This window comes from Vanellus vanellus, assembly GCF_965231255.1.
Source record: "Vanellus vanellus genome assembly, chromosome: 6".
Taxonomy (NCBI): Eukaryota; Metazoa; Chordata; class Aves; order Charadriiformes; family Charadriidae; genus Vanellus; species Vanellus vanellus.
This window is the reverse complement of record NC_138911.1, coordinates 14,744,611-14,764,414: the sequence shown is the minus strand read 5'-3', so window position 1 is coordinate 14,764,414 and position 19,804 is coordinate 14,744,611. Positions and strand designations below refer to the sequence as shown.

General features: G+C 36.9%; 1 protein-coding gene across 1 annotated transcript in view; it reads left to right on the top strand.

Annotated features, from left to right (window-relative positions):
• Positions 1 to 15,481, top strand: part of SOX6 (SRY-box transcription factor 6) — a 230,448-nt gene extending 214,967 nt beyond the window's left edge. The window contains exons 12-14 of the mRNA XM_082485970.1: positions 3,120 to 3,353; positions 5,889 to 6,105; positions 15,026 to 15,481. Of these exons, the coding sequence (XP_082342096.1) occupies positions 3,120 to 3,353; positions 5,889 to 6,105; positions 15,026 to 15,329 (755 nt within the window). The 3' untranslated portion in view covers positions 15,330 to 15,481. The remainder of the gene's footprint in view (positions 1 to 3,119; positions 3,354 to 5,888; positions 6,106 to 15,025) is intronic.
• The last annotated feature ends 4,323 nt before the right edge of the window (positions 15,482 to 19,804 follow it).

Sequence of the window (19,804 nt, the reverse complement as noted above, 5' to 3'; positions counted from 1 at the left end):
TATTTGTTAGACTTTCCTGAAAATATTTTCAGAAAGCAGTAAAACACCCACTTCTTTGCAGTTGTATATATCTTTTCTTTAAAAATTTCAGGCAGCTCTTTCAGCCTCTGTCAGTACTACAATTATCACAATAAGAAAAAATCCATACTTTGTAAAGCCTGTTGAAATTGTTTATATAGGGCACAATACTGTCTAAATATCTGATTGACAGGATGAAGTACCTAAGAACAACCAGTTTGAAAGCTTGTTCTTATGTGTTTCAACTTGTAAGAGCTTACTGAGCGTATGTGCTTTTTATATCATTAGCGCCTCATTTCTAAGCTAAAAAGGTACTGAGATTTTCTGGCTCCCCACGTAGAATCACATGCTAACAGAAGTATTTTCTTGTAATGCCTTATATGCTGAATATAATTCTGTAGTTCTGAGATAGTTAGAAGAACATGGAGATTATATTACTTTAGTTATTTGCAGAAATTCATTTTGCAGATGCTTTTGTGATGGCCTATGGGTCAACTTGCAAATATTCCCCCAGAGATCAAGCACAGAGAACGTCAACTCTTTGTCTGCTTTTTTCAAATCCTTCAAGTACAAACTTGCTTAAAGCAGATACAGTCAGATCTTCTTGGCCTTTTTGGGATGGTTGTAATTTATTACTCTTAAGTAGGAATTGTTTTCTAACATAACCTTTCGCTGAAAATAGATCATTTATGGTGGTTTTTTTCTTCTTCTTTTTTTCTTTTTCCCTATCTAAGTTATATCCGGATTAAAAAGACAGTCTATAATCTTGATACTAGTAAAGGTACTTTTTGCCTGCATTAGGATTGAAAGGTTGGGCCAAAATTGTGTTAAAAAGGGCTAAAGACAAACTCCTTAGCCATAGCGAATAAGTACCTTTGGGAAAGTAAAAGATGGAAAATCATTATATAGATTCAAATATGTTTTCTTTCCTTTGCTGTGATTAGAGTAGCTGAATAACAAATAACAACTTCTGCATCAATAATAATTTAAATGTTTTAATTTGTCACCAACTTCCTAATTGTCCACACGCTAGTTACAAATTCTATGGTATTATTTTAAAAGATGGACCAACCAGTACATGATATATTTGATTTTTCTCAAATCATACAGCCATTTGTCTCAATAAATATTTCAGTGTTGACTTACTATGTTTGTAACTTATTACAGTTTTGCAATAAATATATCCTCTCTCAAACAATGGTATCTTCGATATGCATGTTCCAAGCCTTCTGACAACAATGGACAGAACCTCATTAACCATACACACCCCTAAACTGGTCCTACGTGCAGGTTGCTTAGCAAAACTACTGTTCCTTTTTTCGGTAAACAGTTGACTGCAGCTGCAGCCTCCTGTAAATGCTGAACACCTGTAGCGTGGTACTTAACTTAGAATAGTATTAAAGTAGTTTTGCATCTCACATTTGCCACAAACCTGTCTTCTTTTATGTGCATGCATGTTAGTATACAAATTGCCAAATTGGTGTCAGTTGTAAAGTAATGGCATTGGAGGCATCATAAATTACCATGGTGATCCTCAGGAGAAGACACTGCCGTATACGAATGAGTGTTTTGCTCTCAGGGTAATGTATGTCTTCATCTGGCCCAGTAGTCAGCATATTGCCCTGCGTTGATGGATATAGTCAGCTTGAAACTACACTACATTTCACTGCACAATAAACATGGCTGTCAACACCATATAAAGCAAAATCAATTTATCCTGTATGGTCAGTGCGTTTTAAATGAAATTAATGTACTGTGGACCTGGTGGCAAAAAGGTAGTGTATTAGTTATGCATCCTCTATTTTAGGACTTTTTTGCATGTAAATGTATTTCCTATATAGAATTTTTAAAAAGGTATACCTAACATAAAGTGTTTTCACACTAAATTAGGAAACTTAGTTTTTTTCACAATTGAGAACTTGAAGGTCAGTCACTGAAATCAGTAAATGTGAAGTGTTTTATTTAGTTTAAAGAACTAATCTTATATTTTTTGGCAAATAAATCCGTATTGGGAGCTGTAATAGTTTACAGAAAAGGAGACCTATTGCTGTGCTAATTTGTTGTCACATACCTTGTTTTTTCAAGGTATTGAATTATATGAACAGTTTGATGAGGCCTAAGACCACGTCTGTCACTCTCCCACTATAAAGACTTTTTGCCTTTTATTTATAGCTAAGGTATAACCCTAAAAACATATGTTATGATCACAATTGCAAAAGTTTTTGTGGTAAAAGCATGCCTTATCTAGGCTCGGTTATCTCTTTCTCCTATATTAACTAGTTCTACACCTCATACTCACCTCTGTGAAGTCTAAACCCCCATGAAGCTTTGCTGTTTGTGGTCAAGAAGCAGGGCTGGGTGCATTCAAAAAACCGGTTAAGTTTAGCATGTCCAAGTCGAATTGATGGTGGATAATGACGGGACACTGAGGTACACTAAAGCACAGCAGGCACGGAGAAGCTGGAGTGCTTGCCTCCCATTGCGGAAGCTCCGGGATGCTGCGCGTGTACCTGTTGGAGGCAGACAGTTTTATTACATATATGTGATCAAACACTCCAAGACACATCTGAAATTTAACTAAAGCAGGTGCGACTTTATAATGTTTAGCTCCAAATATAATCAGATCCATACAACTAGCAGCATGTACCTGGTGTACTATATAATTTATTTTATGAAATGTTTGGCACGTGCTTCACTGCCCAAGAAGCAAAGTCATTGTGAATTTTTTGTGTGAACAGGTCTACATCACTTTGGATTCTCAAGTGTAACTTTTATATGAGTTTTGATGAGCATTAGAACGTATATGCTATGTTAAAGTCCCAAAAGGAAACTTTTTCATATCTCCATACCTTAACTGGAGAAATACCAGTGCAATTTGTTTCCTCACTCAAATGTTGGTGCCTTCAGCGGGGTGAGCCCGATCAATCACACTGCAATCGCTGGATATCCTTTCTCTCTCGATCTCTCTCTCTCATATATCTGGCAGCAAAAAGAGAGAGAAAGAGGATGAGGCTAAAATAAACACAGCACTGAAAGCGCTTGCGTTATCCACATAATAATGTTTTGCATCCATCTTGTTTCTTCCTGCCCTGACATTACAGGAAGTAAAGCAATGAATGGCTCTGCAGCTAAACTACAGCAGTATTATTGTTGGCCAACAGGAGGTGCCACTGTGGCTGAAGCTCGAGTCTACCGGGATTCACGGGGCCGAGCCAGCAGCGAACCGCACATCAAACGACCAATGAATGCTTTCATGGTTTGGGCAAAGGATGAGCGTCGAAAAATTCTCCAAGCCTTCCCTGACATGCACAACTCCAACATTAGCAAAATCCTAGGTAAGTGCAAGACAATGAACAAATCATGACTGTGACTAAACCAAAACTGAGGGAAGCTTAGAAGGTTCTGCTATAGTAGTGTCAATTGGCAGAAGTTAGTTATTTTGGGAGCCATGGAAAGATGAGGTTATTTATATTGGTGACACAGGCTAGTTACTTCCTTCTTGGATATGCAGCTTCTCTAATTTTAGGACGTATTTTGTTTGGGAGATGTTCACTGAAATTGGAATTACTGAAACTTATACAAATGAAGACTCATGGGTTGTTTTCATTTTCATTCCCTTCCTTTTCCCTTTCTGCCCCTTCCCTAATGCATTTTATTTTCAACAGCAGAGTCACAACATGCTTTAAAGCTTTAGCAGCATTCAAAAGGAATGTTTTGTGAAATCTGTTGAAAGAGTGTATCCTGATAAAAGGTCTACTTGCAAGATCCCATTAGAAATCACCTGAACAACAGATCACCTGAATGCAAAATGGTACTTGCTGGAGTAATTACTGGGAAAAAATTAATAAAGTACAAAATCAAAATCAAAGGTTTATGTCAGACAGTGCAGTGTCAAAGAAAGAAACCTGGCACAGTTCAAAAGACATGTACATGCGTACCTTCTCGCATGCAAGATGATGTTTGATTCAAAATGTTACAACGTTAAAAAGCTAAGGAAGCACTAGTTTCATAAAATTAAAATATTACTTAGTTAAAAGACACCATAGTTAATATTTATTTTGTATAGATTGGGACGATGAGGGAATATACCATGGATTATATTTTGCTACTGTGCAAAGAAATTGGCTCATTTTTGAGAAATTTTGATTTGCTTTTTAAAACCCCTCCAGAGAATTAGAAACATACGTGAGAATGAGTGGTGAAATGTTAAAACCTGTATTTGCTTTCTGAGTCTTTGAAGTGAAAGACAGATTCCAAATGTAACTCTTAATAAATAAAAGTAAAAATCAAGTTTCCTCTGTAATCATTTTAGTGTAAATTTTGAGTTCAAATACATTCTTACCAAAGTTTGTTGCATGTTAGTTCAATGAGAGGCAAGAATACATAGAAATAAATGTTACTTTGTCCTAAAGCTTCCAAAATCTTACTTAGTAGTTCTCATATTTTTGTCTACCATATAAGTAAGTTATATGAATAGCCTTTCAGTTTTGTATAAAACCTGCACTGTTTCAGTGTTGGCAGCTGTAGGGAATCTATATTATTTGTGTGCATTCTGTGAAAAAACTATTAGGAGCATAGTAACTGTATTCATTAAAATGTAAACTTCCAGCATAAATATTTCAGAAGTGCCAGCAATTGAGTGTTTGTTAACCATGGAATTAACCTGTCAGTATCTGCGCTGCCACAAATAAGTCTATGTCCCTATAATATCTGTGCAACTTTTCCAGGACAATGAGAAAAGATACTGAAATATTAGAACTGACATGGAGTATTGCTGGCTACGGATAATATTTATACAACTTTTCCATTTGTTGATGTATGAAACATCTTGGTAAAAGAATAGCTTCCACCCACGTTTACCACAGCTGTAATCGTTTTATTCATATAAAAGACACCAAAAAGCTATTTTCTGCATTTCTTATCCCCTGGAAAAAAAAAAAAAAAAAAAAACACACCGCCAAACCCTTCTCTATTCATTTGTTTAGGTAGCTCCTTATAAACAATACAAGAGATCTGAATACTTTTTCCTCTTCCTGTGTACACTGTGTTAATTTTTTAACTTTTTTATTGGTGCAGCTTTCAATGACAGTTTACAGTACCTGAAGTGGTGTATATCATTACAATGTGCTTTCTGTTTTCTTTTTTTTTAAATATAAGTTTCTTAAATGTAACTTTCTCGGTGCAGTTTTATGCACTTATTACATCTGGCTGGAAGATAATATGCATAATAGGATTTAAAATATGGTAAGGAGCCAATATTATGCCAGGCTTGTATGAGAAGATTAGTAAATTTAAGACACCCAGACAGCAAGGGATTTTTCATAATTTTGTCGACTCTATAAGGGGTTGATATTTTTTTTCCTGCTGCACAGCAAGGTATTAATATCTATTAGTAGGAGTGTATAAACCAAATCCTCATAAAACTATCAAAGCAGCATGTATCCCTAGGCAATGTGTTAAGCTTTTAACAGTAAAAGTATGGTTGTAGATCTTACTTAACCATAATACTGTACGTGGTATTACAAAGGTATAGAATTATTCACAGATTAATGCTCATATTGTAAAAAATTAAATAGTCTGTTTTGCAGCATGAGGCTGAGAGTTTGAGAAGCAGCTATTGATTTTAAGTGCACCTATTTAATAGAGATTTAGATACCTTTGGTCTGCAGCAACATCTGAAAGTCAAGGTTCTTTTAAGGTGTCTTAGGTTGTACATCCCAATATATGTGCTGGCTGCTGTAAATTCAAATCAGTTTGTTTAATTAACTTATTTTAAATGTGTTTATTATGGCAAGAAGGCATATTGAAATGAGTATGTGTAAAGCTAAACCTGTTTTACTTGAGCGCTCAATGATGTTTTGTGTTAATAGGATCTCGCTGGAAGTCCATGTCAAATCAAGAGAAACAACCTTATTATGAAGAGCAGGCACGGCTAAGTAAAATCCACCTAGAAAAGTATCCTAATTACAAATACAAACCTCGACCAAAACGCACCTGCATTGTTGATGGAAAGAAATTGCGTATTGGTGAATACAAACAACTGATGAGGTCTCGAAGACAGGAGATGAGGCAGTTTTTTACCGTAGGGTGAGTACTATTGTTGTAATTGTTTTCGAAGACAGAGCGTGCTGTTTGAAAACAAATAGACTTATCTGTTTAAGTCAGACTACTGTCATTTAGAAGTTAAGGATTTGAACCTGTAAAACCTTATTAAAAACATAAGATATATCATGGAATATGGAGCTATCAGCTTGCCACTGAATGCTGATTATAAGACTGATTGTGGAAGTCTTTAAAGTCAAAAGAAGTTGTTTCCCATTAGCCTGAAAGGTTTGAATCATGTCTTTTGTGAGTTATTAGTAAGCTAATCCATTCTGGGTTAGTAATGACTCCAGGATCATTTCCTAAATTAAGAAAAGAACAAAGACAAAAAGATTATTCCAGTGTAGAATAAGGAGTCAGGAGAGGGGGAAAGGGGACAGGAGTAATAGCAGTTACATTAGGAACACACATGAATGAATGATATCATAGCATGAGACTATTAGGAATTTTATTATATACAGAGCTGTGGAAAAAATATTTTTTAAAAATAAATGTTTTAGGAGGAGTCTTTCAAGTAGTGCATAGATACACTGGGTAGATTTACAACTCGGAATATATGGCTCAAAAAGCTCCTGGCACAGTTTCAAAAACATTGTGTGTTTTTTAACAGTATTTTCTCTAGTTTTCAGCAGAGAAAGCAGCACTATGAAAGATCTACAGGCTAAAGATAACAAAAGTCCAGTGAAACAACTGCACCATAACTGATTTCTGTCTCCTGTTTTTTTATGAATTAATCTGTGATGCTCAGTGCTCTAACACAATGTTTCTGGTGGTTTACAAAGAGTCTAAAAGCTATCTCCAGTGCCAGCTTTTCCAAATTCACAATGTTCTGCTTATTTCTCTAATCACAATAGTCTCCTTTTGTTGGATACTTCACTACCAGATAATTGACCTTGACGTCGATTATGTGCCCTCATTTTTGGCTTGGGATGCAGAACTCCTGTTGCAGTCAATTATTTTGTGGTACAGCCTGCAACAATGTGGGCTCTTTCTTCAATCAGTAAATAGAACTGGTTTTGATATCTTGAAATAGCCTTCCAGTCTATAGTTTTGACATTATTTTTTATTCTTCACTCTAAGGGAAATTGTTTACTAATAGGCTTCCATCAAAATTGTACATAGAACTCTTAAATAGAAATCTGAATTTATACAGCACATCACAAATTATATTCAGATTGAGGGAATGAAACTATAGCTTATGTCTTCCAAAGCAAATTGACAGACCAAATCACATTTAGACAAGAAATGCAAAAGAAATGCCAAAACAGCAGTCTGAACAATTTGAGAATTGTTTGCTAATTCAAAACAGCATTAAGCAGTAGCATTTTACACATTGGAAGTGGTGGCTAAATATGGAGATGAATATGGAGGATGGATTTAAGAAACTTCTAAAAGTGCCTACTAAAAGAGTGATACTGTGATTTAAAAAAAAAAATAATGAAAACTACTCAAAATTAAACTGCTAGTGTGACCTAAATGTAACATCTTTCTCATCTATCAAAGAGGTAGGTTAGAAGGGACCTTTAAGATCATTGAGTCCAGCCATCAGCCTAACACTGCCAAAACCACCACTTAAACCATGTCCCTAAGCACCACATCTACCTGTCTTTTAATACCTCCAGGGATGGTGATTCAACCACTCCCCTGGGCAGCCTGTTCCAATGTTTGATAACCCTTTTGGTGAAGACATTTTTCCTAATATCCAGTCAAAACCTCCCCTGGTGCAAGTTAAGGCTTTTTCCTCTTGTCCTATCACTTGTTACTTGGGAGAAGAGGCTGACCACCACCTCCTTTCAGGTAGCTGTAGAGAGTGATAAGGTCTCCCCTAAGGCTCCTTTTCTCCAGGCTAAACAACCCCAAGTCCCTCAGCCTCTCCTCATAAGGCTTGCTCTCCAAATCCCTCACCAACTTCATTGCCCTTCTCTGGACAAACTCCAGCACCTCAATGTCTTTCCTGTAGTGAGAGGCCCAAAACTGAACACAGTATTCAAGGTGGGGTCTTACCAGTGCAGAGAACAGGGGGATGATCACTTCCCTCATCCTGGTCACCACACTATTCCTCATACAGGCCAGGATGCTGTTGGCCTTCTTGGCCACCTGGGCACACTGCTGGCTCGTGCTCAGCCAAATGTCAATCAACACCCCCAGGTCCTTTGCTGCTGTGCAGTTTTCCAGCCACTCCTTCCCAAGCCCGTAGCACTGCATGGGGTTGTTGTCACCCAAGTGCAGGACCCGGCACTTGGCCTTGTTGAATCTCATCCCATTGGCCTCGGCCCATCGATCCAGCCTATCCAGGTCCTTCCAAAGAACCCTCCTACCCTCAAGTGAATCAACACCCACCTAACTTGGTGGTGTCTGCAAACTTACTGAGGGTGCTCTCAATCTCCTTGTCAAGATCATTAATAAAGACATTAAACAGGAGTGGCCCCAACACTGAGCCCTGTGGAACGCTGCCCACCAACTGGATGTAACTCCATTCACCACCACTCTTTGGGCCCGGCCCTCCAGTCAGTTTTTTACCCAGTGAAGAGTACGCCCGTCCAAGCCATGAGCAGCCAGTTTCTCCAGGAGAATGCTGTGGGAAATGATGTTAAAGGCTTTACTAAAGTCTAGGTAGACAACATCTACAGCCTTTCTCTTATGCTATGTCCACTTCACCATGCTCTTCACCATCTATGTTGAAGAAGTTTTACAGTAAGAGTAAATTACCTTTGTGCACTTTTATAATGATGCAGTGGACTTTACCAGAAACAATGACTTTTAGTTACGCAAGTGATGAAAAAGGGGGTATGAAGTCTAATCGATGCGTTCAATAAAAGTGAAATGAGATCCATTTTGCAGTTCAATATGAATATAAATTTTGATACTGAGGAAACACAGGCTGTGATTTTAAAAAATTATTCCCTGCTTTTCTGTGACTTCCCACTGTTGCCCCAAATTGCCTTTTTCCGTAAAGAAAAAAATAAAACAAAATTATTGGAAAAGACCAAGCAAAAAAGGTGAAAAAACCAGACCAGGACAGCTTTTTTGAACTGAAACATAACCATGGCATCATTCATTTCAGCAGAATAGTTTATTGAGTAATAAAAAGCAACATTTCATCCAAATCAGATTATAATTAAGTGAAACACAGTAATTGAGCCCAGCAACTTCTGAAACTTACTCTTCCTTTTGTTTAATGTAAATATCACATAAAGCATCAGCTGGAACAGTTTTCCTTACTAACCTCGTACACCCATCATTTTTCCACTGTTTTGATGGAATAAACAGCATAAACTGTCCTTCAGAACTGGAGATGTGAGAGCTGAGATGCAGTTTCCTTTTTAGAGTGAAATAGGAGACAAACACATTTTTTAGGATTGAATATACTCTATGTTTACAGTAAATATTTCAGTGTAAGATAGAGAACAAAAGTACAAAATAGACTCCAATGAAACGTGCCAAGCGCTTCGTGCTGCTTCAAGTTCTGCTATTTTTTTCTTTTTTTTTAAAAGAACATACCAATTAAGTTGGGAATGGGTATGCCAAAATTTCAACAAATTATCATCACAGAATAAAAACATAAATAGGAGATGTGTGAAGAGAAAGATAGACCTTCAAAAGGTCACTAGAGGAAAGTATAAATAGCAAAAACAATTACATTCTTTCATATTTGTCTTTGGTATTCTCTTATACCAAATGTGCATTTGTGGCGTAATCAATCCAGTAAGGGCTAGTTCCTATCAGATCCCCTTGGGTGAGCCATTGGCTAGCATAGGATAATCCTACCATGTGTACAACTAGAACACCCTCCACCACAAACACAGAAAGAGTTTTACACTGCTTGAACTTTTAAGATGCAAAAGGCTGATACAGCTTACTGCAGTGAACCGCATACTTTGATAAACATTGCTAAGATGCACGAAAGTTGTTTAGAGAATCTCAATATACAAAATGGCCAGGCTTTAAAATAAAATAGAGAAATAAGCAAATGAATGGCCAGGTTCTGTTCTGATTTTTGAAGAAAAGCTTCCAAAGGTTGTAATGAGAGTGAAGATTTCTTGGAATAAAGTGGGCAGGAAATTCATGTTTTGAGATAAACATTATGTATGTGATAGACCAGCACAAAAATCTAGGAACTGACAATTATTTCAAAGAACAGAGCGGAACTTAAAATGTGTGTTGACCTCCTATTGCACCCCTATGTGAATGAATTTTTTCCAAATGAGGCAGATAATACACAGAAATAATTCATGCTTAATGCAGAGTATACCAAAAATTTGCTGGTTTTAATCTAGTGGAAGCTGAATCTCAAGGCAGCTATGTCTTTAAAATAATTGAGGGTTTTTTTAATAATAAAATTATTAATGGGAAGTTGTGAATAATAACTTCAGCGTAAGTTAATCCCTGAGCAGACTTCAAGTGATTTACAATTTATCTTCAATAGTACTTTTTTGTAATGCATAAATAAATGTGAACTAACAAATGGATCCTATATAAACCATAAATTCAGACATTTTAAGTTGAGTCTGTCTTTTGTTGCCTAGTCTTATTGAAATAATTCAATTCTCAGTCATTTTTACAGTCTAATACACTCTGAATGCAAGTATATGATACATACATTTCTCTGCAAAATGATGGCAGCAGTAACTTTTTTGCGTGTAAGTTTTTACCAGTGTAAGATGTTTAGAATAAAGCCTCTATAGTGTTTATAACTACTGTACACACATAGTCTGAATGTTGCTAGACTACAGTTTTGAATAAGGCTGTAATATTATACTCCTGTAGCTTGAACAAAGTACACAATGGGTGCTTTTGTGAGATTTACTGTTATTTCATTCCTTATGGGAATGTAAGTTTCAGGGGTGTAACATATAAGCGTTTTCCTTAATGCAATGGATTTTGCTTCAGTCATTTAAAGAGCTGTCACAAAATAGTTGGGAAGGGATCAGAAAACAATGGTAATTTGCCAATTTAAATGTTTAGCTAGTTTTGCAAAAGTCAGAAGTGGAATGTTCTGCAGGAAAATCCTAAGAATACTAATGCTACAAACTTGTGAGCAGGTCAATTGGTCTAAGAATTTTCATGTTACCTCCTTTTTTTTTATTTACCTATTTTGGGCCAGTTCTTTGGCCCCAGACTGGACAGACACGTTAGCAGTGCTGGCAGAGCAGAGAGGGAAGCGACCTGTAGTAATTGGCCACATAAGGATTTCTTTGGCGAAGAAGTGATGGTGGAGACAGGAGCAGTTTGAAGCCAGGGTGCATAGCCATGAGTCACCGTTCCTCACAGATCTGAAGAGATAGGAAGATTGCTGTTGGGTTCTGGAAATCTTAACCAGGCAGAAAACTTGCACGTGCAGCTGAGCTGAATTGTAACCCGTAGCTTGCAGTAAAGTATGTTTTTATCTCCTCATTCCGAGGTCCTATGATAAGCAAAAGTCTAGCTAGATACAAGGATTAAATGTGGAATTTAATGTTATAAAAAATACCATTAGCATGAATGCCTTTAAGAGCTACAAATAAAAGAAAACATAATGGCTGGAGTCATAGGTTAGAAACTCCAGCTCTTCCTTTCAGGGAGAGTGGTTAGAATTTAAATAAATGCTCTGATTTCTCCCCCCCTCCCCGTCCTATAAAATTTAATTACTTAGAAAATGATAACACTCATCTCCAGTAACATATGCCATCCATATAGTTTGTGATATCTTAAATTAAGGCTTTCTGGAATGTAATGCAGCAACTTGAGCAGAATATACAGTGACAACCTGATCAACTCTAAATAATAACAGGGCTCGAGTGAGAGGTAGGTGTCCAGTTACTGGGGGAATGTGGGTGCCCATGTTTAAGTGCTAGCAAATTTTTGCTAGCAAATGGGTAGCAATTTGAGACGCTTCCTATTTAGGTGGTACAGTTACCACATGTTTACAGTTCCATGGTGAGAGATAGGTAATTGAAAGTTCACAGTTATTACCCACCCAGCAGCAGGCATGCACACCACATCTCATTTTTGTTTAACATGTAAAAAAGAACTGCATTTATAAATGACAAATTCACTAAGTCTTTAACTTTCCTGTTACCCCGGTCAGGTTCTTTGCCAGTTAGATTCACTCTATAGTTTGCTATGCATTTGGTGCATTCTCAAGTAAAATGTATCTCTCTAAATTCTGCTTCATTATGCTCACATGACCTGCTGTTTTCATACTTTGAAATGGGTGGTACTTGGACAAATATATCCTGTCCCATTGAAATGTGGATATGCAAAAGAGTTTTGCTGACTTGATAAACATTTGAAATAATATCTGAATTTCTTAACTTAGTCTATCCTTTAGGGCTTAGCACCGACGACTGTCATTTTATCAAGACACCTCACATCCCTGCCCTAAATGGATTTTTTTCCTTCTTGCTGCTTATAGAAAGGCAATTTGCTTCTAAAACAAATGCAGACTTTTGGTGGGGGAGGGGTGGATATTAGAGTTCTGATCTGTGTCATTTATAACACAGGAGCAGCTTGCACTCAATCATTCTTTCAGTACATTCTACAACTCTTCTTAGAAGACTTGTAAAAACAGCTTTTCTCAAAACATCTTTTGGCATTAAGATTGTGGTGTTCTTTGATGAACGACTGGGGATGCTGTGTTTTGTGAATTTCCTTATGCCAAGAACTATCAGAAAAAGATTAGTACCAGCAGTTGTTAGATGGGCAGATTAGAGAGAATTAAGTGTGTATGGCCTGCTGACAACTATGTGGAATTTCGCTGTGACCATGTGCGGGTTTCCTTTTCCTTTGCTTTGTGCAAACATTCATTAATGTGAACATTTTCGGTGTCTAAAAGTTGTGGAGGAGGTACATGTGGGTTTTTAACAGTAATAGTCTACACTCCTGACAACATGCAATCCTAAAACAGAAATGTTCCCATGTGAGGTAGGTGTTCAATTTTATGGATAAAGTATTGAAAGATGTTTGCAGAAAATCACTTGCAAGCAAATACATTGGCTGAAAATTGTTTTCACAGAACATTTATCAGACCATTTAAAAAGTGAAAATTTAGTGAAAAATCCCTAGCTGTTTGTAAATCATCTGCAAATCATCATTTGCAAACAGGAGTATAACGACTGTGTCAAATGAATTACTGCGATGTTTTTGCTCGCTGCTAGCCAGGTGTACCATAGTTATACAACAGATGTTTGAATTTCTCAAGCTGTGCAGAGGCTTTAAGAGTCAGGCTAGGAGTACCAGGTATGACAGTACTACATGCTATTTTAATATCACCTTACACAGAGTGTTCATGATTTGACTGTCTGTATTGGTTCCCAAACTTGAAGGACTTTGGTTTCCCAGTAACTCTGTAGTGTGATATCATTTGATCAATGAACAATAATGACTCAACATTTAAGGTCTTGTAAATAAGTTTTGCATTATTTTGTGTATTGATTTAGCCAATTATTAAGGATTTGTGAGAGACTGGTTTATGGAATGTCCTTTTGAATTTTCCCGTAGAATGACACAGTGGTCAAGAAGTTATAGATTCGTTAGACTATTCAAACACATCTGACACTGCTTCTCCTGCTAAGATTACATAATAGTTCTCTAATACTTGGTCAATATTGCTCTAAAGAAGGTTGGGAATGCATTGAACTATGTGATTCTTTAAATAGATTATGCAAATCGGCATATATTTTCAATAACTAGTCAATACTAAAACAGCATCTTCCGGGGCACTTGGGTATTTCTGGTACTGCAGTATATTCAGTCAGTGTTACATATAAAGTACAATGGAGATTCTCTTCCTTCAAACAAATTACATCCCTTCTTTTTAATATAGAAAGTATGTTGTTTGTTAATTAACCGAAACATAAGGAGTAGATTTAATTAATTTGTAGCCAATAAGGGCTTGACCATGGAATGGGTTCAGCAGCCTGACCTTTAGTCAGCAAAGTATTTGAATATGCATACATCACTGTAGGAATAGACATTGCCTCACTTAGTACAACTATGTACATGCTAATAGTAAAGCTTGTGTTGAATTGCTTGACTGGCAGTGTTAGAAGCCTATTTTAGTTGAAGTGTGGTATTGCTCCACTATGCTTAAAATCACACACTAATGAAATAGACAACATTACAAAGTGCAAAGTTAGATATCAGAAGGAAAGATGTGTCAGAAGTAGAGGTAATGCACCCTTAATTGAGTCTTCCCGTGTATTTGCATTGTCAGAATAAATCAGATCTGACACTGGGTCCTCAGGAGGAAGTCTTAATTTCTGTAGACTATCCGTTACCATAGAAAAAAGAACATTTGTTCTTTTTTTTAAAGTACTTTGCTTCAAAAACTCAGTCTTACACATTAAATCCTGAAGAACAAATGGCATTCTGATCATGGTTTTAAATAAAAATCAAAAGCCAGCAATAAAATATCAAAAGTATTTCTAAGTGACGTAGGAGTCTACTTAGGGCTTAAATAGGAAATTACATACTTACAGTTAGGCAATGTTACTTAGTCACCTGTCTTCCATTTTAGGTACTTACAGGTAATCTTGAGGTCCTCTCCTTAACAGAGGCTCTTGTCAGGAATTTGGAGGATTTAGATTTTGGATACATGGTGTCTACAGTAGCAGTTAGGCATCACGCAGGTGCCTGAAGCCTTTTGATGATCTCTGTCCAAGTGCTAGTTTGCAGTATGATTTAAATAAACACATACAATACATAAAAGATTCAGCGTCTGGTAGTTACTAAACAGTTTACTCTCCAGTTCACCTTGGGGGGAGCTAAGATGAACCGATGCTGTACAGAACCAGACTGTGAACCCCAGAGGAATGTATGCAGCCTTTCTAGGAAACCACCCGCTTTTCTTCCATTTGGACATGCAGAAGGTCTTTCCTCCTCTGAACACAGGAAATCACGTTCCCTTCTTTTTTTTTCCTTCCAGACAACAGCCTCAAATTCCAATCACTACGGGAACTGGGGTTGTCTATCCTGGTGCTATTACCATGGCGACTACCACGCCATCACCTCAGATGACATCAGATTGCTCGAGCACCTCTGCCAGCCCTGAGCCCAGCATCCCTGTCATTCAGAGCACTTATGGTATGAAGACGGACAGCGGAAGCCTTGCTGGAAATGAAATGATAAATGGAGAGGATGAAATAGAAATGTACGAGGACTATGAGGATGATCCCAAATCAGACTATAGTAGTGAAAATGAAGCCCATGAGGCAGTCAGTGCCAACTGAGGAGTGTTCACAGAATTAAAGTACTCAGACTCATTTGGGTTTTTTGGGGTTTTTTTTGAACAAAAGTTCTTAAAGAGCCTGCATGCATGTGTGGCTCCTACAGTTACATCAGCAGAATGGTCTTAAATGTTTCTTAACGTGTGAGACAGATTGTTTCCCTAATTTTTCATGAACTTGGGTTTTTTGTTTTTGTTTTTGTTTTTTTTTAATTTAGATGAAGACATATATTAAATATCAGACATCAGGACTTGAAAACTTATATGAATCAATAGCTGTCTTACAAGTCTTACCTTTTGTCTTTTTCCTTTTGGATGCTGATAAAGGTTTAAGTTACTGTTTTAGATGGGGGTTATACATTCTCACTCAGGTATGCTGTGCCAGCCTACAGGTTGTGAATGTGTTTTTATTCTGGATTATTTTAGAAAACAAAAACTGCAGATTTCATATTGTGAAACAGAACAAGTCCGCAAGTGTGCACATCTGTGCATCATAGCTCGTCTTTAAAAGATAGTCTCTGAATTCCATTTTTTTCCATATGTATAGCTGAACTTCTGATGTGCCAAACTTTTCATAACTTTTGAATCTTAACATTTAAAAAAAAGTCTTAAAGGAGACACTGTAAAGTCTTAGACAATCCTTTGGCATCTTAAAAAAATTATATATAAAACCTAATTTTTTCCAGAATATGGTAAAGTACTCAGGAATCTGGAGACAGGATATTCTTAAGTAGTGAACATGGTTGCCATAGTGCATGTGCCCAATTGCTTTTGCCTCTTGATGTGCCATTAGTGTGAAATTTTAAGTAAGCACAAAAGAGCGATCACCAGCTATGGACGGGCCTGTCTTAGCAGTGTGAGGCCACCTCTGATTACATTCTTTACCCCTTTGCTTTTAACCCTTGCATTCAGTCTTAACACATTTTCTCTTAAATAATTTATTCATTCCAGAATGTCAAGGGTCCAAATACTTAATATTTATTTTTAAAAGTACTGTTGGTGGCATTACACTTACAATTCCTTATTGATATTTTAAAGAGCCCCTTCTTTCTCCTCCCCTAAATTACACAGGTATATGAAAATAAAAGTGCACCTGCTACTAAAATGACCGTGACATTTATGAATGAGAAATTCAGTTGTTCCTGTAACACTGTAAGTTCAAGGAGCACGTGGAAACACTCTGCTATATGTAATGCAAAATAAAGTGAGTACATACAGTACAAATATTCCCCAAAAATTGTGTTTATAGCTATAAACCTCTATACTTAGACAGCAAAGGCAGATGTAAAATCCAAACTGCATGTAGAGTCCACCATGATGAATTTTTAGGGCCTGTAGAATCCTGCAGTGAATCACGGCTCTGTACATCATGTTCCTGTTGTCACCTGAAGGAACTGTTTGCTACCTTAAGTATTTATGCAGTGATTTATATGTGAGGGTCGTAGTGGGGGAGGGAAGGCCACACAAATATCTGACTTGCTAAGCTGGGAAAACAGTGCATCAAAAATATTTATTGAATATTAGTCATGTGGGAGTGTGAGCCAGATCTTGACGAATGCTTGTCAAGTGCTTTGGGATCTTTGGATGTAAGGTGCTATAGAAACTAAAATTTTTATTTGTATTACTACTAGGAACAATGCAATTGCTAGAGAAAATTCTGGGAAATATACAAGAGAGAGAGATTCAAAGATTGTGAATTTATTAAATTTCAGAGACAGAGAAGAAATTGCCTTTATTTTTTTCCCTCACATTCCACCCCTGTTCACAAATACATCACTGTATATATATGCAGATCCAAAGGGCCTGATGAATACATGTGCAGAAGTTCCTCAACTCCCTCAGCTTTTATCTTGAATCGGATATGTTCAGCAGATTGGCGATAAATTCAGACTCGGGCTGAGAGGTATGAGTGGGCCTAGAACAGCTCCTCTTGACGTCTGTGGGAATCTTCCCAGGGAGCTGAACGGGCTTTGTTTAGGGCCCAGACAATGAAAGAAGTAGAGTGTTAATGCTGGCTATCCTCATGCTATCATCCTATCGTGCAGAAATGCATGTGAGGTGCAATGACAAGATGTAAGCAGTCATTTTCCTCAAACCCCCACCAATACCTATTTGAGCAGAGATAGCCATTGTTGCCACTGTAGGAATCACATTTCAATGTGCGAGAACAACCCCCAAGACAAAGAAGATTGTTCAATTTACAGGACAATTTATAAAGATAATCGCATAGAAACACAATGGTCAAATTTCTCTGACCATTTTGTAATTTGGAACAAAATGCTATATTTTTAATATTTATTTAAATGTGTTCTGAGTCCATGTCTACTAAGCAATAAACTGGTCTAGCCAAGACTTTAAAGGCATATGCTGTGTCGTTAGCTGGTGAGCGCCCTCTTTAAGCTGGCTAAGGTACTGATGGAAAGTGGGTTTTGTTCTTATAATTGCTTGGGAATTTGAACTGTTTTTAATACATTCAGCTCAGTTTGGGGGGAGGATACCATTATTTTCTAAAAAAATGACTATTTATTAATGTCTTACATAATTCTCCAGTTAGAAGTATCTCTCCCTCCCCCCGTATCACTTTCTTTCTCTCTTGCTCTCTTTTTTTCTGGTTTTGTTGCATAGGTAGAATGCTGTATTGCTAGCATTGTATTTTATGTAATTATTTTTTTTTGCACAAAGGCAAACATTTAGATTAGTTGGTTAATTTTTTTAAAATTTTATGACCATGCCAAAATAATATTCTGCAGGCTTGTGGAGAACAAAGGACTGTTCTTTAGGACTGAAACTTGATTTTGCTTGTAGTACAAAAAAACACACACACTCACAGATGTTGTTTCGTAAGTGTTATAAGCACTGGATATAAATGGTATTTTTTATCACTTCTGACTAATGTGAAACTGTTGTACGAAAACTACATGAACAAAAGTCATCTGTTTCGACTCGTGTGGGCCTGCCTCACAGTTGCCGGATTTGAGTCATTTTTATGTCTTGTTATTTCATTTATTTATGCAAAATACGTGTATGTATGAACACTTTGTTTTAGCTCCAGCCCTGCCTCAATGCTGATGCTCTGTATGTTCAAGCCACATTCTTGAAAATGACTGGCTGTTCAGGAATCACCAGCTGGTAAAAATTGCATTTATTGGCTGGGGGAGTGGGAGGAACATATTTGAATCTGAATTGTGCATATGAGCATTTTATTCTATTTATTAGCCGACATTGGCTCTAAAATGTCAGTGGAAATCAAGGAAGGACAATCAAAAGGATAAAACCCAACATTTTAACTTTATTAATTGGAGCTCAAAACAAAGTTTTTGATGAATTTACCATCTCATTTTAGATTTTTTTTAAATTGTGTAAATATAACATAGGAAATAGAATTTTATTTTTTGTTCATGGATACTTAGTGAAGTATAAGTTATGTATTTACTTTTGTTCTATATCAGTGTATGTTGGTCCATATTAAATGCTGACAAGTCACTGTACCTCATGTAGATGCTGAATTTACACCCGCAGTGTGAGCGCAGTATTGTGGACCTGTAGCTGGGACAGCAAGATGCCTCACTTGTGCTCTCACTGATTTTTAATAGCATATTCCACAAACACAAAATACTTTCTTCTTTTTTAGAAAGTCGATACATTAAATATAACAAATTTCTGATACATTTGATAGGAAACAGTCTTCTGAATCCAAGTAAAACCAATGAGGTATTTTACTTCTTAACAAGAACGGCATTTGGAAGTCAAAAGCATATCCTTGGAAAGATTATCATGACTAAGATGACCCTTGCAATGCAGTCAAGACTTAATAACATTAAACCTTTATTTTCTACATTCATTAATTCACGTTATTGTCATATTAGGCTATAATACCAGGGGAAATTGGTCAGACAATACACAAAGAGGACTTGTGGAATTGCTTTTTAAGCGTGGTGTTTGAGCCCCCCCTTAATAACTCTGACTGAAAAAAGTAACGACTCCATTCAGGTAATGCACAAATATAGTAATGCTATTTTCTCTGTCAACAGACAGTTTATTTCATTAACAAATACAATATATTTTCTTTTGGGAAAATTATAAAATACTTATTTTGAAGAGAAAAACACTCCCGAAACAGTCTGATACCAGTTAGAATAGTTCCCATCGTATTTCATGAGATGCAAGATAAAAGTCTTAACAGAAACAGAACTGCTTTCCAGGGTTCAGGTTTACATGGAGAAATGACTCTTACAAAGTGGCCCGATTCTGGTCTGCCTGTATGTTTGGGTATCACCATTTAGATTGCGAAACCGCCTGCTGAGAATACACGGGATCACAATGTGCTCCTAAATCAGTGTACTGAGGTGCAGCGTGAGGCAGGGGGAGGGCAAAAGATGGGATTGCTCTGGGATGGGAATGCAAAACAAACAGCAGCATTAGTCACAATAAACATGATACCCCGTGCAAAGTGTACAGCAGTCAGCTGTGGGCAGTTCC